General features: G+C 55.1%; 2 protein-coding genes across 4 annotated transcripts; both read left to right on the top strand.

Annotated features, from left to right (window-relative positions):
• Positions 1-135: 135 nt before the first annotated feature.
• On the top strand, positions 136-15,220 carry HADHB (hydroxyacyl-CoA dehydrogenase trifunctional multienzyme complex subunit beta). Of its 3 annotated transcripts, none has more exons than XM_048298176.1 (16): positions 136-214; positions 1,771-2,039; positions 2,394-2,435; positions 3,255-3,351; positions 4,360-4,404; positions 5,287-5,386; positions 6,607-6,694; positions 7,535-7,722; positions 9,247-9,427; positions 10,682-10,803; positions 12,415-12,494; positions 12,574-12,621; positions 12,955-13,042; positions 13,124-13,198; positions 13,872-14,036; positions 14,670-15,220. In XM_048298176.1, exons 2-16 carry the CDS (start codon positions 1,973-1,975, stop codon positions 14,703-14,705), a joined length of 1,422 nt encoding a protein of 473 aa, XP_048154133.1. In that variant the 5' UTR covers positions 136-214; positions 1,771-1,972; the 3' UTR covers positions 14,706-15,220. The 3 variants fall into 3 exon arrangements, with proteins under 3 accessions (XP_048154133.1, XP_048154134.1, XP_048154135.1); XM_048298177.1 differs by having other exon boundaries at positions 188-308; XM_048298178.1 differs by lacking the exon at positions 136-214 and adding an exon at positions 274-297.
• A 1,290-nt stretch (positions 15,221-16,510) lies between these two features.
• LOC125324054 (sterile alpha motif domain-containing protein 12-like) lies at positions 16,511-23,958 on the top strand. The gene is made up of 5 exons (XM_048299577.1): positions 16,511-16,746; positions 17,111-17,209; positions 17,584-17,860; positions 17,950-20,524; positions 22,757-23,958. The coding sequence occupies exons 1-4, from the start codon at positions 16,567-16,569 to the stop codon at positions 17,958-17,960; spliced, it is 567 nt and encodes a 188-aa protein (XP_048155534.1). The 5' UTR covers positions 16,511-16,566; the 3' UTR covers positions 17,961-20,524; positions 22,757-23,958.
• Positions 23,959-24,195: the final 237 nt, after the last annotated feature.

Below are 24,195 nucleotides of genomic sequence, written 5' to 3' on the forward strand. Positions count from 1 at the left end.
CAGCACGCTGCTGCCTCCTTCTCCTCCGCTCTTCGCGGTGTCTCGGGTGTTTTCAATCCGTGCCGAGCGGGAGCGGATTGCGGGTGAGGCCGGGGAGGGGCTGCGGAGCGGGCGGTGCCGGTCAGGCGCGCGGCGGGCAGCCCGGAGGGTGGGGGGGCCGCGGGGCCCTCGCTGAGTGGCGGCGCGGCGGCGGCAGAGCGGGGCGAGGGCCGAGGTGAGCGGCGGGAGCGGCGCAGCGCGGACCGGAGGGGACAGCGCGGACAGCGAGCTTGAGGGCTCTGTCCTGGTTGGCCGGGGGTGCGGGAAGGGTGAGAGGAGTCGGGGAGTCGGTCCCGGGGAAAGGGGTGGGGGTTAGGGGTAGGCGGCTCCGTCCGGGATGGAGCAGAGGATCGGGGGTCGGTCTTCAGTGGGCGGGGGAAGGATGAAGGGAGTCCGGGGGTCGGTCTCAGGTGGACGGGGGAAAAGTGAGGGGAGTCGGGGGCTTCGTTCCAGACGGACGTGGGGGGCTGGGAAAGGGTGAGGAGGGAGCGGAAGGTCGGTCCCGGGTGGATGAAGGGGTCGAGAGATCGGTCCTGGGCGGACGGAGGGGTCGGGGGTCGGTCCTGGATGGACGAGGGGGTTTTGGGGGCGGCTGAGAGAAGCACGGGTGTGTTTGGGGCTGTAGCAGGTGGGCGCTGGGCGTCCCGCGGGTGGGGATGACGGTGCTGCGGTGTGTGAAAGCGTCAGGGGTGTGTGGAGAGAGGAGGGGAGTAGAGGCTGTTCATGGAATTGTGGATTATCCTGAGCTGGAAGGGATCCATGAGGATCGCGGAGTCCAGCTCGGCTGTGGAATCCAGGCGGATCCTGCCGCCTCTGGAAGGAGCTTTGCCCTGGTGACTTGTGCGGGCAGGGCTGAGCCCTTGGGGTGCCAGGGGAGCACTGGCTGCCGAAAATGAGGGGGTTGGGCACGTTTTGGGGGGCAGGAACAGGGGTGCATCGGGAGGAGATGGCTGTGCAGCGTGGGAGGGAGGAGGAGCTTATACCTGGGAGAAACTTCTGTCAGCTGGGCAGGGAAAATTTAGGGAAAAGCCTCAATCAGGTGTGGGGAGGGAGCTCGGCACAGGTGGAGGAAGAGCAGGATGCCTTGGAAAGGTCTGTTTTCAGGAGCTTTGTTGGCAGGAGGAGCCTGGGTCTGGTTTTTGGGCTGGGAAGGGAGGAATGCTGCACGTTCCAGGTGTGGAGCTGCGGCTGTGAGGCGTCAAAGGGGGTGACTGGCAGCTTGTGCTGACTTTTGTGGGGCTGCACAGGGCTGGGTTTGGGTCTGTGGGTGTTCCTGCGCCCCTCCATGGAAAAACTTTGTGTTTGGGGGAGAAAGTGCTGGGATTTGAACCCCCAAAGTGTGACAGAGGGAGATGAATGTTAGCATGGATCAGCCAAAGACCTGGAGCTGTGAGGACCATCCTGAGCCCTGGGCAATAAAATCTATAGATGAGGATTTGTTTATAGGGAAACCCGATTTTGGAATGAGCTTTGGGAAATCTGCAGAGGCATTTTGGGGGATGGAGGACATGTAGGTGCTCTGTTTGCCTTGGGGATGCACAGCAGGAGTTCCTCAGGCTGGCACCGGGGGTTAACAAGGGGCAGGGGTGGGAAGGGGTGCCAAGGACACTGCGTCAGGAGATGCTGCTGGCAGCAAGGCTGCCTGGGCACTGGGACAATTTTCCAGTGGGAAGTGGTGGAGCAGTTCCTGGGAGGGAGTTGAGAAGCTCACTGGGCAGTATTTATTCACAGGCACGTTTGCAGCCCCTGTCACAAGCCAGGCTCCTCCTGGTCAGATTCCGCTCACGGAGCCTGGTGGGAAGTGATTCCCTGCTGCCCTTGGAGTGTCTGCTCCTCACCTTTTGGCTCCGTGTGAGGCAGGCAGGTCACTTCCCTTGGGACTGTTCCGGATAGAGCAGCTTGGACTGACATCAGCCTTTCCCCAGATTCCAAAATGAGTTCCATGCTGAGCTCTGCCCTGCGGAACCTCCCCGTGTCCTCAGCCTGGGCTGCCGGGGGCCGTGAGTATCTTTCACTTTCGTGGGTGGGTCATAAACTTCTGGTTGAGGTGTTGGGTTTGGAACCAGTGCTGGGATCTGAATGTGCCCTGTTCTCACCATTAAAAGACTGATGATATTTTATTCTTAATCCCTAATTACATTGTTGCCTTTTTTGTCCCTTCCCACATCAGATGGGGAGGAGTCTTGAGTTAACAACAGAAACTGCGTGGAGTTTCTGAGCAGAGTAAACCCCCCAACACCCCACAGGTGTTCAGGTGTCTTACAGAGACATTATTTGCCTTTTTAACCCTTCTTACAGAGAGCAGAACTGTTTCTGACTTTTTTTCTGGCATTTTTCCCTTCCTTGTTTTCCAGTTGCTCGATCACTCAGCTGCTCCTCGCAGTTCCAAGCTGCAGGTAAGGGGGAAACACCAGGAATTTCAGTGGGTCTGTGCTAGACATGGCTGTTTTGGAAGCTGCCTCCCTTTGCCAGAGTCTTTTTCCACTTAAATCTTGGAAATGGTGCAGAGTGCCTTAGTTCAGGTGTTCCTGATCAGCTGCAAACTAGGAAAACTTCAGGCAAAGCAGTGTTTGCAGCAGAGTCCTCTCATCCTTTGACTGCCCTGGCTCCCAGCAGCCATTGCCAGTTTTTAGTCATAGTCCGCAGTGAGTGGTTGGGGTGATCCACGCTCTGGGGTTCACTGTGGGGGTTGCTCAGGTGACTCAGGCTTTGGGATTTTGGGAACAGGCCTGGACAGCAGCTCCTCATCATCCCCTGGGCTTTATGAGGAGCCTGAAGGAATCCCCAGACAGTGCTGGAGTTTCATCCTGGCACTGGTCTGTTGAGCAGTGCTGGATCGTGACATCTCTTGCCTTAAACCTCTCTCACTGGGGAGAAAATTTCTTCCCATTAGGGAGAAATTCTTGGCTGTGAGGGTGGTGAGGCACAGGCCCCATCCCTGGAAGTGTTCCAGGCCCGGTTGGATTGAGCTTGGAGCAACCTGGGATAGTGGGAGGTGTTCCTGCCCATGGCAGGGGGAGGGACTGGATGAGCTTTAAGGGGCCTTCCCACCCAAACTATTCCATGATTCCAATATTCCAGCTCAGGTGTCCTACCTTCCCTGCCTTTCACATATGCACCAAAAGAGGACAATTTTCCTTGTTTTCTAGAAGATTTTTGCAGGATCTATACTAAAATTGCTGATGTTCTTGTCACCATCACTTCTCCCTTCACAGTCCAGCCCAAGACTAAGAAGACCTTGGGCAAAACTGGGGTGAAGAATGTTGTGGTGGTGGAGGGTGTCCGTATTCCCTTTTTGCAGTCTGGCACCTCGTGAGTATCAAAGAGGAGTAAAATACAGAAAACACCTCCTGACTTGGTTGATACTCGGCTCTTTCTGTGAAAAATCTCACTTATTCATTTCAGGGGAGCTATTCCTGGGCCTAAAGGCTCTGGAGGGGCAGTGAGTTAGGCTGCTGCAGTTATTCCAGCTTATCTAGTGCAAAAATGTGGTTTGAAGAAGGTTGTCCATGAGTATGGATTCTGGGAAGAGTAAGGGATTGTGGAGGAAGCTGTTGGTGAATCTATAGCAGATGAAGCACCAAGTTTCACAAAACTGGCGGGACAGGGGCCAAGGATCTGCTGCAGGCTCTTCCTCCTGGATTGTTGGGCCACCAAATCCACAGTTGGACTAGGACCACACCTGCCCCTTAGGATGGAGAAGGGATTTCTTTATCTGATCACTGCTGCTTTTCTGTGGGTTTAGTGCAGTGATTGGAGCCCCTCTGTTCTGCAGCCAGGCTGGGAGAGCTGGGGGTGCTCACTTGGAGAAGAGAAAGCTCCAGGGAGAGCTCAGAGCCCCTTGCAGGGCCTGAAGGGGCTCCAGGAGAGCTGGAGAGGGACTGGGGACAAGGCATGGAGGGACAGGACACAGGGAATGGCTTCCCAGTGCCAGAGGGCAGGGCTGGATGGGATATTGGGAAGGAATTGTTCCCTGGGAGGGTGGGCAGGCCCTGGCACAGGGTGCCCAGAGCAGCTGGGGCTGCCCCTGGATCCCTGGCAGTGCCCAAGGCCAGGCTGGACATTGGGGCTGGGAGCAGCCTGGGACAGTGGGAGGTGTCCCTGCCCATGGCAGGGGTGGCACTGGATGAGATTTAGTGTCTCTTCCAACCCAAACCAACCTGTGATTCCTTGAAATGTTTCCTCAGAAGTGCAGTGGAGCATTTCTGGTCCATCCCCAGTTCTTGCTGCTGCTCTGTGCTCACAGCAGAGTTCTGTACTGAGTATTCTGTACTGGTTCCTCACACCTCTGAGTTTCTTCCTCTCCTGTTCACCTTCCAGGTATGCTGATCTGATGCCACATGACTTAGCCAGAGCAGCACTGCAGTAAGTAAATGGAACACTGAAAGGGCTTCGAATTCTTGTTAAACTGCTGAGGCTTCAGGGTTGCAAAGCCAAGGCTCTGAACAGCTCAGGTGCTTTATTTTTCCTGGCCTGCCTCCACAGCAGTGGGGTTTGTGTTGTTGTTGGGGTTTTCAACAGGTTTGTGTTGGTGTAAAGCGATGGTGGTGGTGACAAATTTTAGTGAATTTGATTCCCAGCTCTAGTTTTCCAAACACAGAGATCAGAGCTGCTGTTGAGGTGTGCTTACAGCTGGTGGGAAAAACAGCCTGGGCAGCACAGAGGAAACCATGTGACAACAAGGATATTGAGCAAATTCTGTCACCCTGCCTGTCCCTTCTGTTCTGAAGGCCATTAGCAGTGGGTTTGTTTTGTTGGGAGGCAGAGCAAAGTGCTGTGGAGAAGAGAGAAGGCTTGGAGAAGCCTGGAGATGGCTGCCCCTGTATCCCTGGCAGTGCCCAAGGCCAGGATGGACGGGGCTTGGAACACCCTGGGATAGTGGAAGTGTCCCTGCCCATGGCAGGGGTGGAACTGGATGGGCTTTGAGGTCCCTTCCCACCCAAACTGTTCTGGGATTTGATGATTCTGTGAACCGTTTTGTGGAAGGAGGGGTGTGGGGGTTATAAAGTAGTTGCTTTAATGAAGTTCTGTAATAATTTGTAGTGAAATTATCACCATGATTGTTTGCAGCCCATAATCAGCTGCACTTCCCACACGCCCACATGCACATGAGATTTCTTCTGAGCTGGGGGCAGAAGCTGTGGCTCTGTTGTTGCCTTGTTCTCCAGCCAAGCTGGTAGGAAGAGGATGTTGGAGAGGTTGTTGCTTACGTGAGGCAAATTGCCTTTGTTCTGATCCTCTCCTCAGGGGCCTGCTGACCCGGACCAGTGTCCCACGGGATGCTGTTGATTACATCGTTTATGGCACAGTGATCCAGGAGGTGAAAACCAGTAATGTTGCCAGAGAGGTGGGTGCTGTGCAGCATTTCCCTGGGAGTCTGATTTCTGCAACTCTGAAGATGACAAATACTTGCTGAAAATGAATTCCCAGTATTGTTGTTTGTTTAAATATGATTTGAGAGTATGAAGTAGTTGTGTAGTATTGTCTGTTAAATGAGTGCCTGGGACTATAAGGAAAATGGTTTTGGGATTCTCTGCCTCCTGTTGAAATCCGCCCTAGATTTTATTTTGCATCGTTTTTTATCAGATTTTCATATTTCAGTGCTGTGAAGCTTCTGCTTGACTCTTCCCTGCAAGGGAAGGTTTTGTTAAGGTTTGCTGATCCCTCAGCTCCTAAATACCAGTTGGACTTGAACGCTGCCTTGCCCAATGTCCTGGGGAGGAGCAGAGTGTGCTGTGAGGGTTTGCTTTGTTGTGGTATTTATTTGTTTATTTGAGTTGGCTGGTCAGACACAGCTTTCGCAGGATTTGCAGCGGAGCAGCTTTGCTGCCCTTTGTTCCAGCAGCCAGAAAACACAATTCCTGTATTATCCACAGAGCAGCTGATCCTCTGGAGTCACGTGGCAGGCAGCCTGATCTTTGCTAACCTGGAGCCTCTGCTGTGCTCTGCACCTGGATAAATCCATGATGTAACCTGGGCTCCCTGGCACTGGGGAGGTGCCTCAGCCTCGTGAAGGCAAGGCCTGGCTTTGGTCACCTGCCAGTCAGATGGGGCTGCAGGGTAATTTTAACTTGGGAACAGCTGCTGAACTTTCAACTAGTTGGCCCCATCCCATGTAGGGAAGGTCTCTGGGAGCTGCTCTGGGCTGCTCAGATGTGTCACTGCTCTGCAGTTTGCCTCTCTCTGTGAAGCCACAGAGCCTTGTGCCGAGCAGTCTGAATCACCCCATTCACGTGTTGCCTTTGCCAGTAAGGTGAAGCAAAGATGATGTCAAGTAGTTGGAGGCTCTTTTGATTTTTTTTTTTAAATGTGAGGGGTGTGATTAGTTTGTCTCTTTATTAAGAAATGTGGAGGGGCAGTGGCTGGTCTCAATGTGGCTGAGAGCCTCGGCAGCGGCCTCAGCTCCTGCCCCAGAGTCTGGGGAGGGGAAGAGCTGCTGCCATAATTAACTGGATGAGAACTCCCTGTTGGTGTCTTCAGCTCCACCTGGCAAGGTGTGCTGGGCAGGGGCAGCTCTGGCCTGGGAGCAGAAGCTGTGGGTTTAACAGCCCCTCTCTGTTGTTGCAGGCTGCCTTGGGAGCGGGGTTCTCCGACAAAACTCCGGCCCACACCGTCACCATGGCCTGTATTTCCTCCAACCAGGCCATGACCACAGGTATGTGGGCTGGAAGAACAAGCTGGGGGGTTGAGAAGGAGCTTGGAAATTCTTTTACAGCCTTTATTCAACTTGCACTGCTTGTGAATGCAAAAACCAACTGAAGAAATGCTGGAATGGAAGGAAAAATGGAATTGTTTAGCCTGGAGCAAAGGAGGCTCCGGGGGGACCTTGTGGCTCTGCACAAGTCCCTGACAGGAGGGGGCAGCCGGGGGGGTCGGGCTCTGCTGGCAGGGAACAGGGACAGGAGGAGAGGGAACGGCCTCAGGCTGGGCCAGGGCAGGCTCAGGGTGGACAGCAGCAGGAATTTCCCCATGGAAAGGGTGCTCAGGCCTTGGCAGGGGCTGCCCAGGGAGGTTTGGAGTGCCCATCCCTGGAGGTGTCCCAGGAAGGGCTGGAGGTGGCACTCAGTGCTCTGGGCTGGGGACAAGGTGGGCATGGAGCACAGCTTGGGCTCGATGGGCTGGGAGGGCTTTTCCAACCTCAGGGATTCTGTGGAAGTTTTTTAACCAACGAAATAGAACATGAACTGAGTGTCTGCTGTAGGCCTGCAGCAGCATCTCTGCCCAGTGTCCCTGTTTGTTTGGGAGGTAAAGACTGACCACGGTGACCAAAAAACTTTTATCTTTGCCTGAGCCTAAACAGGGCTAAAAAATGGAGACCCAGCCCAAACTGCTGGGGCTGTCCTTCCCTCCCTGCTCTGTGTGACAAGGACGAGCACGAGCCGAGCGACAGAGGATGGTGTTGTGCAACCCGGCTAAGGCCGGGGCTGGAGGAGGAACTGGAGTGCAGCAGTACCCAGGGCTCTGGCAGCGTTCCTGGGAATGCCTCTCGTTGCAGGTGTGGGGATGATCGCGGCCGGCCAGTGCGACGTGGTGGTGGCCGGCGGCGTGGAGCTCATGTCCGACGTCCCCATCCGCCACAGCAGGAAGATGAGGAAGACGATGCTGACTCTGAACCGAGCCAAGACCCTGGGCCAGAAGCTCTCCCTCATTTCCAAAATTCGCCCTGACTACTTTACTCCCGAGGTATTTTGGTTTGTCAGGCATTTAGATATTTAGGAACCTGGTGTAGAAGGTGTGAGCAGGTCGTCTTTTTGACCTCGATAGAGAGGATTGAAGATGGGTGGGGTGGCTTCTGGGGTTCGCCATGATCGATCTCTGTCCTCTGCTTTGGGTTAAAACATTGATTAATGCATCTCACAGCATTTGGGACTCTGCTTTTGCTTCCCACACGTTCATCTTCAGTAAACCCAACTTGGTGCAAAACCTCCTTCTGCAACTCCCGGACAAAGCGTGCTGCAGATGACAGAAATAGAAGCTTTTTTCCCATAAATATAAAGGTTATTCTGAAGGGTCAGAGGAATTCTAGGGTCAGAGGAATTTTACTAGATAGTAGGCTTTGCCCCCTTAGTATTAGACAGGAATATGAATATCATTCAATATATGAATATAATTGTTGTTTGATTAATGCATCTTAAATATGCCTTTTGATTCCTGTTCCTGGCCAAATCCTGCCAGGGGCTGGATGTGTTCAGCTCCCCTGAAGAGCATCCACAGGGCCATGTCAGGAGCAGAGTGAGCCACTGCTCTGTCCTGGGGGCCGTAGGGAGGTGAGTTGCAACGTGGTGAGGATGCAAAGGAGTAGCACTTCCCTCCTTCCCACCCCAAGCTCTTCACAAGGAAACTGCATCCATGTCATTCCCTGTAGTGCGAGTGCAGCGAGGCCTGGGTTCAGTATGGCAGAGCTGAGACCCCAAATCCACATAAGATATGAAAATCTCAGGATTAAATGCACCCAGGGATTTCCTGTGTGCTGCTGGAAGAACAAAAACGAAGCCAGAATCACCTCTGGGCTCTGCTTTTGGATAAGGGGGTGTCTGACAGGGAGTTTTGAGGTCCCAGGATGTGTTGTTTCAGCTGAACCCAAAAGGCCTGGTCACCTTTTATTACTGCAGGCCTGGTTCCTACGGTATATCACCGTGTCCCGCAGCCATAGGGAGGAGGAGGAGAAAAGATCCAGCAGGCAGGAATTGTGCAGCAAGATTGATTTATTTAATTATTTTACAAACCTTTTATAGACTTTTTTCTTCATAGTCTAATTGGACAAAGGACCAGCCACCCCTTGGGGTGATTGGCCAAAATCCTAAAACATCCATTGTCAAAATACTTTTCTTCTATACCATAAACAAGACTTTCCAAGGTTGCAGGTGGCTTGGTTGTTTACATTCCCTACTACCTCTTCTGTGAGAGAGAAAAGTCTCTCACGGACTTAGAAAAAATAACAAGAAAATCCTCACTAACAGCATTTCTGTACCTACAACCTTTTGTCATGGATTCCCAGCAGCCTGGACCTCATTTTCCCCAAAGTCTTGGAAAGAGATGGTTCCCCTGACACATTGGACTCAGTCTGTTCTGGTCTGGTTGCCGTGTGTTAATTGGGTAGCTCTGAATTAACGAAGGGAAGAGCCTCCCTCTGACCGTGGGGCTCATCTCTGTGTGCTCCCAGGAGGGCTTTTTTCACCTGTGCTGACTTTCCCTCCCTGGTGGCAGCTCCCAGCCGTGGCAGAGTTCTCCACCAGCGAGACCATGGGTCACTCTGCCGACCGCCTGGCCGCCGCCTTCGGCATCTCCCGCCTGGAGCAGGACGAGTACGCCCTGCGCTCCCACACGCTGGCCAAGAAAGCCCAGGAGGAGGGGCTGCTGCAGGACGTGGTGCCCTTCAAAGTGCCAGGTGACAGTGCCCGTGTGCCACGGCCAGCACTCCCTGCTGGGGGCAGCTCCAGGGAGTTCTGTGGGTCTGGGTGGGTTCTGTTTGTCCCTGGAGAACTGCCGGAGCAGGGATGTGTTTGTAAATGGGTTATCTGAGAGTGAAACACGGAATCGTGGAGTGGTTTGGGTGGGAAGGGATGTTAAAGATCACCCAGTTCCAGCCCTGACACCTTCCGCTGTCCCAGGGTGCTCCAAGCCCCGTCCAGCCTGGCCTGGGACACTTCCAGGGATTCAGGGGCAGCCACAGCTTCTCTGGGAATTCCATCCCAGCCCCTCCCCACCCTCACAACGAAGAGTTCCTTCCCAATATCCCATCTAACCCTGCCCTCTGTCAAATCTTTACATACCTAAATTTTTTCTTGCCCACCCCACATCTGTGCTAATGAGGTGACAGAGCAGGGAAAATCAGGACAGTTGGACCTGGAATCCCACTGCCCTTCCAGCCAGGCAAGAGCAACCACCTTTATACCCCAGAATATCAACAACAAACACAAGCCCAATAAAATCCCAGTCTGATAGTGCAGGTGCTGGGTGGGAGGAGCTGCAATGTGGCAGGTTCCAGTTCACAAGGCCTCACATTCCTCACTGGGAGGTGAAACAGTTTGGGGACAACCTTTAAGCTGCCCCTCCCATGGCCTGTCCTGGTGTCCCCCTCACTCCCAGGAGCCGGTGGAGACACTTTGCTGTTCATTTGGGAACTCTGATTGGGATCCTGGAGAAATTTGCCTTGTAGATGCACAGTTCCACGTGGTCTTTATTATACAATTGGTACTTTTTCTTAACGGGCTTATTTAGCAATTGGAATAATTGCAGATGGATGTATTTGGGTTTTCCCAGTGCTCTTTATTCCTCAAACTCAGCACATAAATGTAAACTGATTTAAGCCCAGTTCTCCATTTAGGCTTTTTAACCTAAATTTAAATTCTTTTCTCAACCGGGTTTCCCATGTGGTAATTTTTCCTTACACTAAACAGATGGCAGCACTTTGTTTTTGCTGTCTTCTGAGGAAAAGTGAGGTGGCTTCCATTTTTAAGTGCTATTTTTAGCCATGTTAAATATCCTGATGCCACAAACAAATTTTCCTTTTTCCCCTCCTCACGCTTGTCCTGAACCCCACAATTTTCTGATTTTTTTTTTTCCCCCCTGGATTCCTGATGATGAAGTTCTTGTGTGTTGCTGATGTTTGTAGTTGGATTGTACTTTTTTCCTTCACCAGGCAAAGACACAGTCACCAAGGATAACGGGATCCGGCCGTCCTCCATGGAGCAGATGGGAAAGCTGAAGCCGGCGTTTGTCAAGCCCTACGGAACAGTCACAGCAGCCAACTCCTCCTTCCTGGTAATTCCTGTTCCCAGCACTGTCCACTTGACCCTCTGCCTCCCCTAGCTGGGATAATGTGGGAAGGAGCTTTTTAATGTCAACTGTTTCCAGATTTTCCAGGTGTAACTTGGAACTGAGTGAATCTGGTGAATTTGGATTGTTTCATTTTAAAATCCATAACAAAACCCCTGAAGTTTTGGGATGTCTTACCTGTTTGCTTCTCTGTAGCTGCTTCCTGAGGGTCAATCCTTCCAAGGCCCACGTAGGGACTCTGTCCCAGGATGGGATTGGTGACGTTGTACCACTGAAGTCAGTAGGTTTAGTCTGAACTTCACAGAATCATGGAATGGTTTGGGTTGGAAGTGACCTTAAATCTCATCCAGTGCCACCCCTGCCATGGGCAGAGACACCTCCCACTGTCCCAGGGTGCTCCAAGCCCCAGTGTCCAACCTGGCCTTGGGCACTGCCAGGGATCCAGGGGCAGCCACAGCTCTGGAGGGACAGGACCCAGGGAATGGCTTCCCAGTGCCAGAGGGCAGGGATGGATGGGATATTGGGAAGGAATTGTTCCCTGGGAGGGTGGGCAGGCCCTGGCACAGGGTGCCCAGAGCAGCTGGGGCTGCCCCTGGATCCCTGGCAGTGCCCAAGTCCAGGTTGGACATTGGGGCTTGTGATGCCTGGAAATAGAACACAAACTTTTCCAGACAACGTTAGAATGACAGTATAAAAGCAAACCTTTCCTTGAAAGCCTTCAGGTACAGAATATGGTGAAAACCCACAGCCTGAATTAGATTTGTACCATTTAATATGAGATGGGGCAATTAGAATATCCAGCCAATGTTGTCCAAATAGAGGAGTTGGTTAAATAATTCCCCCCTGGGTTCTGCCCCACGGGGGCTCCCCTCCCCATCTCCTACCCTACCTTTATCATGTCTATGATTACATGGTGCAAAATAAAAAGTCCCTGGAGAAGTAAGAGGCAAGACTAAACAATATTTTAGGAATGCATCAATAAATGTTTGTTCACTGTGGGAAAGAAAGCTGGAAAAGTACTGGAAGTTATACCAGGGCATTTAACAGTCTACAGAGCTCCAAATACATGAAGAATACATAAAAGCTAAAAACTGTAGGCTTGGAGCAACCTGGGGAAGTGGGAGATGTCCCTGCCCATGGCAGGAAGGTGGAACTGGGTGAAATTTAGGGTCACTTCCAACTCCAACCATTCCATGATTTGATGTGCCAAACCCACAGTGCTCATTCTTGTCACGTGGTGAACCTGTGGCTTGTGTCGTCCTGGAATTATTCTCAGTTTTGGGATGGAACTGGGAGGACAGCTGAGTGTTTGGGATGAGCAACTTGTCCCAGGCCTAGCAGTGCTTTCAGGCCCCTCAGTCCTGGGGGGCATTGTGCCTGTGGGCTGTAAGGAGGCGCTTCAGCAGCGTGTGCTGGCACCATTAGTGATCCCCCATCCATCCACTCACTCCAGCAGCCTTTGGCCCCCATCGCAGTGGGGTGTCCTGGAGGCTCTGGTGATGTTCAGGTCCTCTCTCTCTGAGGGCTGTGGGGCTCGTTGTGTGCGGGGGCTGCAGGTCCTTCACCCCTGACCCGGCTTCTCCCTGCCCATTCCAGACCGACGGAGCGTCGGCCATCCTGATCATGTCTGAGGAGAAGGCCCTGGCCATGGGATACAAACCAAAGGCCTACCTAAGGTAGGGAGGGCTGGTCCAGTGGCCTCTGCTCCCACTTCCTTCTCCTCTCCCTGGCACTGACAGCCCTTTTCCTGCACAGGGATTTCGTGTACGTGTCCCAGGATCCGAAGGACCAGCTGCTCCTGGGGTAGGTGGAGATGGAGAGCGTCCCCCCACAGCCCCTGCTCCCACAACAGCCCTCTCTTGCCACGGTGTGGTTTTGGGAAGTGTCTCAGGAGATGTTGCATCTCCTCAGGCCTTCACGAGTGTGAGCAGGAGGGGAGGTGGGAGAGCAGCGGTGGCAGGAACAGCCCGGGATCGCTGGGGCACCTCAGCAGGAGTTCTGGGGGCTGTGCTTCCCATGGAGAGGGATGGGCAGAGCTGGGCCACGAGCCCAGAGAGAAGGATGTGACTCTGGAAAAAGGGGGATGATGCTGACAGGAAACACTGATGCAAGACTTGTGTGTCCTCCCTCCTTCAGTCCCACCTACGCCACTCCCAAAGTGCTGGAGAAGGCCGGGCTCACCCTGAGTGACATCGACGTGTTCGAGTTCCACGAGGCTTTTGCTGTAAGTGCTCTAAATCTGGGATGCCTCCCTGTAGCCACCTGCTTTGGGTTCTTATCAATGTCACCCTCCCCTCCCTTGCAGGGGCAGATCCTGGCTAACCTGAAAGCCATGGATTCGGATTGGTTTGCACAGAACTACATGGGCAGGAAGTCAAAGGTAAGGCACAGTTAGGACATTTTCCTCCTTGTCCTGTCCCTCCAGGCCCTTGTCACCAGTCCCTCTCCAGCTCTCCTGGAGCCCCTTCAGGCCCTGCAAGGGGCTCTGAGCTCTCCCTGGATCCTTCTCTTCTCCAGGTGAGCACCCCCAGCTCTCCCAGCCTGGCTCCAGAGCAGAGAGGCTCCAGCCCTGGAGCAGCTCTGGGGCCTCCTCTGGACCCACTTTTCTCTGCAGTTCAGTTTAACCTTGGGGTTACTGGGCTCCCTCCTGGCAGCTGCCTGTACTGATGCTGCACAGCCAGGCTCTGGCTCTGTCCTGTGAGGAGCAGTGATGCTCCTTGAGCTTGGGTTAGCAAATCCCAATTTAGGCAGTTTATTTGGGAAACGAAATTTGTTTGGGATGCTATTCCCGTTGTTGGTAGGAGGTGGAGATCCAGAGCCACAATCCTTGGAGAGGAGGGAATTAAGAACAGTGTGAGGGGCTCGATCCTTGCTCATTGCAGGGCTTCCCTGAGGGCCTGCAGGTGAAGCAGGAACACCTTTGGGGTGCTTTTATCCCCTGATCAGCCTCATGTGCCATCCTGAACTGCTGTAGGCTTGGTGTTGGGATGAGCTAATGATGGCCAGGTGATGATGGGGTGTGTCTCTCGGGGTGTCCCTCTGTGTCCCTGCAGGTTGGAGCCCCTCCCCTGGACAAGTTCAACACCTGGGGGGGTTCCCTGTCCCTGGGACACCCCTTTGGGGCCACCGGCTGCCGCCTGGTCATCACTGCTGCCCACAGGCTGAAGAAGGAGGGGGGACAGTATGGCCTGGTCGCTGCCTGTGCTGCAGGAGGGCAGGTAATGGTGCTGTGCTCCAGCGTGTTCCCTTGGGAGAGGGCAGGAATGGCAGGTCTGATCCTGCTGGGACGCTGGAGTCCTGTCTGGTTACACCAGCTCTGGGTGCTGGGTGTTCAGAGCTCCCTCAGGCAACCTCAGGCTGCCCCCCATCGCCACTCAGTCCTGTCCTGTTCCCTGCGAGCAGAGCCTGACCCCTGCCCTGGCTGCCCCCTCCTGTCAGGGACTTGTGCAGAGCCACAAGGTCCCCCCTGAGCCTCCTTTGCTCCAGCCTGAGCCCCTTTCCCAGCTCCCTCAGCCGCTCCTGCTGCTCCAGCCCCTTCCCAGCTCCGTTCCCTGCCCTGGACACGCTCCAGCCCCTCAGGGTCTCTCCTGTCAGGAGGGGCCCAGAGCTGCCCCCAGCACTGGAGGTGCCCCAGCAGTGCCAGCACAGGGGACGGGCACTGCCCTGGCCCTGCTGCCACCCCAGAGCTGGCACAGCCCCGGGGCCAGTGGCCTCTTGTCCCCCTGGGCACCCCTGGGCTTGTGTCCAGCTGCTGTGGCTCACGTTTTTCATGCCCTGATCCGTGGCTGTAATAATGATTCTTGTCTCTGTTCATAAACCATTTCTGTGATGTTTTCTCTCTCTGTCCCCAGGGACACGCGATGATCGTGGAGCTTTACCCCCAGTAACGGCACTGGGAGCCTTGTCCCTCCATCCTGTGCCTGGCAATGCCATTTCAATGCACTAATAAATCCTGCACCCAATCCTTCTTGGAGAGGGGATCCGTGGCCTTTATCAATCCCTTGTAGCTACTCAGCCAGTAATTTTTATCTAATGAGCACGCTCTATTCCACGTCCAGGAGAGGAACAGTTAACGTGGCTCTGAGTCTCTGCAGGCTCCTTGTACCCTGTCTGATCCCTCTGGTAACTCTCCAGGATTTCTCCCTCTGGGGAACAAAAACTATTTCAAAGCCCTGTATGGACAATGAAGTTTGGAGATCAGGAGAATGTGAAGCAGTGGAGGTGGGTGGGCTGAGAGGGGAGGTAATGCTGTGGGGAGGAGCAGCAGGTTCAGTCCCAGGGGCTGAGCTGGGCTCTGAGGGGGCAGTTTGCTCCATGCTGTCCAAATGCTGTTGGAATGAGCAAATTGCATCTGGCAAATGAATGTCGCTGATGGAAGCGCAATAAATCAGGACAAAACCCACTCATGGCTGTTTTCTTTCCCTCCCTTCAGCTGAAATGCTTTCGGGACTGTTCCTGTGGTGTCTGTGGTGGGGGGCTGTGAGCTGACTCCAGGTGTTGGCTCTCTGAAATCATGGAATCACAACTGGTGTGGGTGGGCAGGGGCTTTTTAAAGGTCACTTAATCCACCCCTGCCATGGCAGGGACACCTTCCACTGTCCCAGGCTGCTCCCAGCCCCAATGTCCAGCCTGGCCTTGGGCACTGCCAGGGATCCAGGGGCAGCCCCAGCTGCTCTGGGCACCCTGTGCCAGGGCCTGCCCACCCTCCCAGGGAACAATTCCTTCCCAATATCCCATCCAGCCCTGCCCTCTGGCACTGGGAAGCCATTCCCTGTGTCCTGTCCCTCCATGCCTTGTCCCCAGTCCCTCTGCAGCTCTCCTGGAGCCCCTTTAGGCCCTGCAAGGGGCTCTGAGGTGGTGATAAGCTGCAAGTGTTCAGGGCTGTCTTTCTCCCAAGCATTGGGGAAGATGAGATACTTGGTTTTTTGTTTAATATCCTTGTTATTTTCTTCACCCGTTCCTCATGGCTTCGTGATGCTGAGGGTGGCTGCTGTTACCTGCCAGGGAACAGAGTTTCTCCTGAAGCACCTTGCAAACACCTTCGAGTCTTTTTTATGACAGAAGCAGTTTCTGCCACCCGCCAGCTGCTGCCCAGCCCCGCGCTGGAGGCTGGGCTGAGATAAGGGATGGGTGCAGCACCCGGGCTGTCCTGTTTATTCTTTATTGGAAATCTTGTGCAAGAGCACTGCTCCAGGGGGAGAGGGGAGCTGCCAGGGCCAGAGGAGAAGGGCCGGCTTGGGTCTAGAATCGCGGAATTGTTTAGAGTGGAAAAGAAAACTGAGATCATCATCGAGTCCAGCCGCTCCCCCAGCGCTGCCGAGGGCACCACTGACCCGCGTCCCCAAGTGCCACATCCACACGGCTGTTCAATCCCTCCCGGGATGGGCACTCCAGCCCTGCCCTGGGCAGGTTAATTTGGGGGGTTTAACCCCCTCCAGGCTGCGGGGGCACAGCAGCGCCCTGGGGCGCTGCAGGCGGGGGCTGGTCCGCACCCGCTCGGCCGGGCAGGGCTGCAGCCCGTCGGATGTGACTCATCCTGGAAGCTCATCCCGCTCCTCCCCGGCCCCGCCGGTGCCTCTCCTGCGTCCCCACCGCCTGTGGGACCCTCGCCGCCAGCGGCACGATCGTGGCTGAAGCCTCTCCGGTGCGTCCCGTGCCCGTGTGGCGTGGAAGGTGCTCAGGGTAGCGGGGTGGGCTGGTGGCAGCGATCCGGGACGGGCTGGGCAGAGCTCCTGCACGGCTCCCGGTATGGAGGGAGCCCAGTCCAACCCCGCCTGGCCCTGTGCCTCGGCTCCCCGGGATGCCCAGGGGTCCCTCGTGCCCGGCAGGGCCGTTTGTGGGGCAGCGCACGGGGCTGTGCCCGTGGAGCCAGCGCCGGGGCAAAGGTTCCTTTCGCTCTCCTGGCGTTGGGCACGGACCCGGAGAGAGGTAGGAGGCGGGGGGATAAGAAGGAAGGGGTCGGGTCCCGGCCGGGCGGGGGAGCCGGGCGGTGCCGGTGTCCTCTACGGGCTCAGGGCACGGGCGAGCCGGGGCTGGTGCCACCGGGGTGCGCCGGGCTCTGCGGTGGGTCACCGCTCTCACGGGCGGTGGGTCCCGGGGGTCGCGGCCCCTTGTGCTGGGGAGGCAGGGGTGGGTGGCATGGACGAGCGCGACAACCCGCGACTGTGTCCCCCCAGGAGGGACCCTGGGATAGTGGTTTGCCAGGGTGGGGGCTGGGGGGGTTGTGTGGCTGGCAGGACATGGGGGGGGGGCTGGTCCGGGGGAGCCCCCGCTGACGGAGCCCCGTTTGCAGGGAGCCAGAAGTGCCCCCGTGCCCTGCACCCGGCCCCACATGGAAGCCCCGGCGCAGGATGGGGCTGAGGCACCCCTGGAGAGGTGCCCCGAGGCTGAGGTGAGAGAGGGCACGGGCTGGGGACCCCCCCAGATAACTGCACCCCGGGAGTGGAGGACAGGGGGACATCCATGGGAGGGGGATGTGAGACCCCCACAGGTGGAGGTTTGGGGACCCCCATGGGTGGCGGTTTAAGGGACCCCCTTGGGCATGGGATGGCGGCTCCCCACGGGTGAAGGATGGGGGGCTCCTACGGGTTATCTGCGGATCCCTGGGGGTGGAGGATGGGGAACCCCCATGGGCCGAGGACGGGGACGCGGGTGCAGCCCCCAGCATCAGTGCAGGGATGCGACCGAGGGCTGCGTTCAGGCTGGGGCGGGGGCACTGTGCCACAGAGGTGGCAGCGTGACCCTGTGGCTTCCATGGGGCTGCAGGGCCCGAGGGGACAGCCCGGCTCCCCCTCTCCTCCCCCGGCGGGGCGGTGGTCGGGGGCCGAGGTGGGCTCCTGGCTGGCGGCGCACGGCGGCTCCGGGGGGCTGGCGGAGCTGGCCCGGGAACACGCCCTGACGGGCCGAGCGCTGCTGCGCCTGACCGAGGGGTCCCTGCGGCGCATGGGGGTCACCCCGCGGAGCCGGCGCCGGGAGCTGCTGCGGGAGCTGCTGCGGCTGCGGCTGCAGCAGGAGATCCAGGAGCTGCGGAGCATCGCTGGCGGTGAGCATCCCCCGCGCCGGGGGCACGGGCGGGGGTGGGCAGGGGCTGCACCCCTCGCGGGATGGTGTCACCTTTCCCCCTCTCCCCAGAGGGAAGATGATGTCCCTGCCGATGTCCCGGAGCCTGTGGGAGCAGAGGAGATGGCGTGCGAGGCCAAAGCAGCGGGGACTGAGCAACACACGCAGGAATAGTGCTGGAGGAGCCCCGAGATCACTGCGACCCCCTGAAAAACCCAGAGCCTGCCCGGTGCAGGAGTAAATAAGGACAGCAGAACCCTAGAAGCAATATTTGATCCACGAGTCTGGGCAGTTACCCCAGCCAGGCAGAAAGTAGTCCCAGAACTGATCTTGTAGTGAAATAGGGGATCACAAACACAAAGGCACTCATTGGAGTCCTGAAAAAACTTTTGAAATGTTTGCAAAATGACTCTAACGTCTAAAATGACTCAGATTGTACAATCCAGAATCAAACAAAGTACAGTTTGTTAAAGAAACAGCCCTAACAAGGCCAATAAAGTAATGCCAGGAGCCGTAAAACCTGGAAATGTTCCGTGTGAACACTGGCAGATTGGTTTTACTGAACTGCCCAGAGAAGGGGGGTATAAATCCCTCCTAGTTCTGGTGGATACCTTTTCTGGGTGGCCAGAAGCCTTCCCTTGTCACACCAACCAGGTTAGGGAAGTGACTAAAGCACTGCTGAATCAGATAACACCTGGATTGGCGGTACCTTTGGGAATGTCAGCAGACAGAGGTTCCCACATTACTGCAGAAGTGATACAACAGCTTAGGAAAGCCTTGGGAATAGCTTGGGATCCTCACACTCCTTACAGGCCCCAAGCCAGTGGCAAAGTGGAGTGAATGAATTCTACAAGCAAATTGCAGCTGGGTAAAATATGTCAGGAACCCTCCTTGACCTGGGTCCAAGCCTTCCCCATTGCTTTGCTTCGAGTTAGAATTCAGCGGTGGGCCACCAGCAAAAGCAGCCCCTGTGAGCTGCTCTGTGGTCGGCCCTACCAAGGGCCACATTCCAGGAAACACACATGTAAAAGGAGGGCTTGGTTTGAATAATTCCCTCATTTCTCTCAGTAAAACCTTACAGGATTTGCAGCGGGCAGTGGAGATCTCCGGACCGACGGGATTGGACACATCAGGGCACGAGCTCCCACCAGGAGATTGGGTCTGCTTGGAAGGCTGGGGAAGTGCCCCGCTCCAGCCCAAGGGGAAGGGACCTTTCCAAGTGCCATGGACAACTTTTACTGTGTTGAAACTGGACACAGTAAAACTGTGGATACATTGCTCCAGAATCAAAAGGGCCAAAGCCCCTTGGGAAGAAGTCAAGAGCTTGTCACAAGCTGTTTTACAAAAGCGAATGGCACTAGGCCTTGTTTCAGCACCACAAGGAGGAATATGCACTGTCATTAACCCCAGTGGCTGTGTACACATTGGTTGAAGTGATAGAGTATCTACAGATGTCCAGGAAATCTGGAAACAAACCCGAATTTTACAAGGCACAGCTCAAGACGCCACCTCCTGGGGATTTGAAGAAATCCGGACCAAAGTTCCTTCAGGGGTACCCAGCTGGACTCGGTAAAACATCTGTTTATAATCGTCACCACAATAATTGCTGTACGGTTTTAGCTGGCATCAAGACTCAGTGTTGCAGCTGTTGTAATGCCTTACACTCTAAAACGAAATATAAATATTAAGAGACTGGTTCCCATAAGGAACGTAGTCTCAAGCAAAGGGGGGACTTGATAAGGACAGGAGAGCAGCATAGCTGTGGGAAAATAGATAAAGGGTGTAACTCAGGCAAAGAGAAGTCATGGAAAATGCCAGCTCAGCTCTGCAAGGCTGACAAAGCAGAAGTTATGTAAAACAACAATATTGCCCTTACTCAAATGCGGGGCTCGAGGAACAGCCACGTAAACAGGACGCCAGACTTCGAAGACAGATCCTGAAGATCCATTTAAGGACTTCTGATAAGGGGCGTGACTATGCCAAATAAAGTCAAGTACGTGGGGGTAGCTAATGAATATGCAATCAGCGTGTATGAGAAAACCTGTGCTCATCCAACACTCGTCAGGATTGGAGGAAGGATCCCCCAAATGACCAGTGCTGCAATGAAGAGCAGCTGCTTTCTAATACTCAAAACTGTGTTAGAAAGTTTCTATCCAGCCGATTTCAGTGTCAGTCTGGCGCGTTCCACAGCGCAGAATTGCAGCCTCAGCTGGTTTTTGTGCTGCTTCTAGTTAAGTGTGATATTTGTGTCCCATGTCTGGTCGATGTACCTTGTGCTGATAACAAACCACTGTCTCTCCAGGGCATGCACTACACCAAAAGAATCCATCCAGATGTTGACTTTCTTTCACCCAGCTCCAATGCCCGTGTTAAAGCAACCAGTTCATCCTTCGGCACAGAAACACCCAACACTGGAGCCTTGGATTCAGTGACCTCGCTCAGGGTCATCACCGAGTATCCGACGTGTTTTCCATTGCAAACAAAGCTACTTCCATCCATGTACAGCTCCCAGTCTGGGTTCTCTATCGGGCTGTCCTTTAAATCCGGTCGGCTGGAATAAACTCCTGTGATTGTTTGTAGGCAATCATGTCCTGGAGTACTTTCTACTTTGGTGAACAACAGAAACACAGCAGGATTAACACCAGAGGTGGGTTTGAAGGTCCAAAGTACCCCTTGGTAGACAGGCAGTGGCCCCCCTTTTGTTCCAAGCCTGTCTGTGCCATTGATGCCATGAAGATTTTTTGCCTTTTCTTTTATACCCCTGTTATACCTTTTTACAACTTCTGTATTCTCAGTGCTTTTTCTCTACATTCTTGGACTTGTTTGCCAAGCTAAGAGACTAAACATTTTAGAAGCTTCGTAGCTAGGGATCAGTGTGCCCCAGAGCCCAAGGTCCTCTCCAGAACACATTCTGTAAACCAAGATAGAACCATCCAGGGGAAGGTTCCTTGGGGAGGGGGGCTCACTTGAGCCTCTCATTGGGGAATCTGTGATAGATATGCTAATTAGTAAAACCTATAATGTTATATCCAATGTTGGGGGGGGACACGGAGACACGGAGACACAGAGACACAGGGAAAGACTCGGTGGGGTGCATCTCGATGCATATGACCTGGACGTGTGCACCTAAGGATCCTTAAAAATAAATACCAAGGTAAAATCCCTTTTCCCCTTCTAACCGTGTTTGACTCTTGATTTTAAGACCTGGAAAAGGCATCACCACCCGTGGCACAGAGACCATCCTGCTTTGTCCCAGAGTCAATTTAGGAGCTTCCTGAATCAACAGCACCATAGCCATGACTGCTCACAAGCAGCTGGGCCATCCTTCATGGGATCTGTTAATCCACTGCTTTTCCTATTTCTCCTGCTCCCCCTGTTCCCTGCCTTAGCCTTGGCCGCTCCCTCGGTTTCTCCCTATTTGTTCTGTACCCCAGCCCCGCCCAGGGACCGCCCTTGGGCCCCTGACAAAACCACCCCGCACCCAGACCAGGTTGTCTCTCTACCTCTGAACATCGTGGGGATGAGATGTGATTAAAGCCATCTCAAACCCTCATGAGAGACCCTTCTCTGCCTCCTTTACCACCACTGCATTGTAACGCTGCTGGCTGCCGGAGCCAGATCGAGAGGCTGTCCGAAATGGACTCCGGGATGTGACTCTCACACGGCCCTGGGTAACCCCTGCTGAGCTCTCAGGGAGCTGCAGCCTGCTAGGCAGAGTCCAGCGGTTACAGCAACCCTTGGCATAAGGAAATAATTCAGAAGATCTCATGGGATCTGGCAAGCCCGAAGATGGAGCCCTCATTAGTGTTTTCTTAAATTGTTTGAAAGCAGCCCAAGTGTCATCAGTCCATATAATAAAATCTTTACGGGCAGCTTTAAAGGCCCATACAAAATCTGGACCAATAATCTGAAATTACTGATCCACTCCCTGACCATCCTGAGAAAGGCAAGCAATTCCCTCACCGGTTATGGCACATGCTTACTTTCCTTTGACCTCAGAGAATTTCAAAACCCAGGAAGGTCACAGTCTTTTCATCACTTGGGTCTTCTCCCTCAATACCCTGTAACCATCTAATCTTAACAAGTTTCACAATTCAACAGTCAGGTCTCGGTCCTGTTCTTTGGTTTCAGTGCCTAGCAGGACACCATCAGCATATTGCAACAGAGCCCCTCGTGGATTACAGGACTTCTGTTCTTCTAATTTGTTTGCCAGTTGATTCCCAAAACCTGAGAGGCTATTTTTTAAATCCTTGTGGCAGTGCAGTCCTGCCTGTGGATTTTCGCACTCAAACACAAGTGTTGAATGCATGCATTGAAAATCCCCTGCCAAACCCCAACGCTCTGTTACTGCCAGGTGTGGGATGTCTCCTGCCAAGAAAGCTGCAGCCAGGCACTGCTATTTCTGAGTGGAAACTTGCAGTGGGATGCCAGAGGTCAGGTTCTTAACAAGTGTCTGCAGATAGCCTTGTGGCCAGCTTCTGGGCAACCTCCTTCTGTAAATGTATGGGAGAGGGGGAAACGGGGCCCTGGGGAGTGTTCACAGAGGTGTCTGTTCCTGCTTTGCTTTGGACAAGGGCCTGGAGGGACAGGACACGGGGAATGGCTTCCACTGCCAGAGGGCAGGGCTGGATGGGATATTGGGAAGGAATTGCTCCCTGGGAGGGTGGGGCAGGGGCTGGCACAGGGTGCCCAGAGCAGCTGGGGCTGCCCCTGGATCCCTGGCAGTGCCCAAGGCCAGGCTGGACTTTGGGGCTGGGAGCAGCCTGGGACAGTGGGAGGTGTCCCTGCCATGGCAGGGGTGGCACTGGATGGGCTTTGAGGTCCATGAATCCCTCTTCCCTGGCGATGGATTAACGATGGGTGTTTGTTTCCCCTGCAGCCGCCCGGACACGTCGTTCATCTGGTTCCTGAACCCGCTCAAGTCCATCAAATACCTCATCTGCACCCGCTACAAGTGGCTCATCATCAAGATTGTGCTGGCCCTGCTGCTCCTCATCATGGTGGCCCTGTTCCTCTACAGCATGCCGGGATACATGGTCAAGAAGCTGCTGGGAGCGTGAAGGGTGGGAGCCTCTCCCGTGTCCCCAGCCCCCGGCACAACCTTTCCAGCTCCGTGTCCTTCTCCTCCCTGTGACCTCTGGGCAGCCCTGGGGGCATCTCCTCCCTGCTGCTGCTGCTGCTGCTGCTGCTGGGCCTCCTCTTTGCATTCCCTCTCTGTGGGTCCCACTCAGGCTTTAGTCCCAGGGAAGTGGGGCTGGAGCACGGCACAGATCCCCAGACTCTGCATCCCTCACCGGCGCTGGGAGAGGTGCCCAGCTGGCTCCTGTGGGAGTCTCCGCGGCCTCTGCCCACTGGGGTCGTGGCTGGTGCCTTCCTGGGAATCAGGGGAAGGAGACGGGAGCTGGGGCTGCATCCCTGGAGCTGCGGGAGGGCTCCAGAAAGGCTCCTTGGAGGGACGTTCAGAATCCAGGATGGAGCAGGGAGCTGGGCTGGAGCAGCTGGGGATGTGCCGGCCCCACCAGCGTGAGGGCACAGAGCATCCCCCGTGCCTGTCCCCGCTGCCAGCACCGTCCCCGCTCCACTCGGAGCTCTGGAGGTCACATTCCCCGGCACAGGGATCCGTCCCACCTCAGGAATGCTGGACACGGTGCCCCAGCAGGCCCCGCAGAGAGCCCTGGGGTGGGCCGGGGGCAGAGCCTGCCCTTCCCTCCCACGGCTCCGGCAGAGACTGGGACGTGTCCCACAGCTCAGACGTCTTCCCAAGATCACCCAGCCCGAGGTGGCGCTGGCTGGACATCCCCGGGGCTCACGGCTCCTCTGGCACAGTCTGAGCTCCCGGTCTCCTGCCGGATTCTCCGCGTATTTTGTTTGGCTTGGTAATTCTTGCGGCTGGAGTCCTTCTGGCCGTGTGTCCCGGGGAAGGGCTCTTTCCTCGGCTCTCGGCGGTGTCCAGCTGCTGCAGAGCCGCCTTTCTCAGCTCCCAGTGTGCAAGATCCCCACTGAAGAACTGAGGCCATCTCAGCGATGTTTGAATGAGGATATTACTGTCCCAGTCAGTCAATAAAAACCAGCTTTCACGTCCGGGTTCTCGTGGTAGTGGGGAACCCCCTTGGCTGCTTTTCCACACCACTTGTCCTTCTCTGCTCTGCCCCGCTGCTTCCTGGGCACATCCTCTCAGAATTCCTGCTGCCTCTCCCCAGTTCCTGTGCCCTGGGCCAGGGGGGCAGCTGGGCAGGGACACCCCACTCAGGGCCCTCCAGGGTCTGTCGCAGAGAGGGAGGAGGTGAGGAGGGTTCCCAGGGCTCCGTTGCTCCGAGA

The sequence above is a fragment of the Corvus hawaiiensis genome, chromosome 3, assembly GCF_020740725.1.
Source record: "Corvus hawaiiensis isolate bCorHaw1 chromosome 3, bCorHaw1.pri.cur, whole genome shotgun sequence".
NCBI lineage: Eukaryota > Metazoa > Chordata > Aves > Passeriformes > Corvidae > Corvus > Corvus hawaiiensis.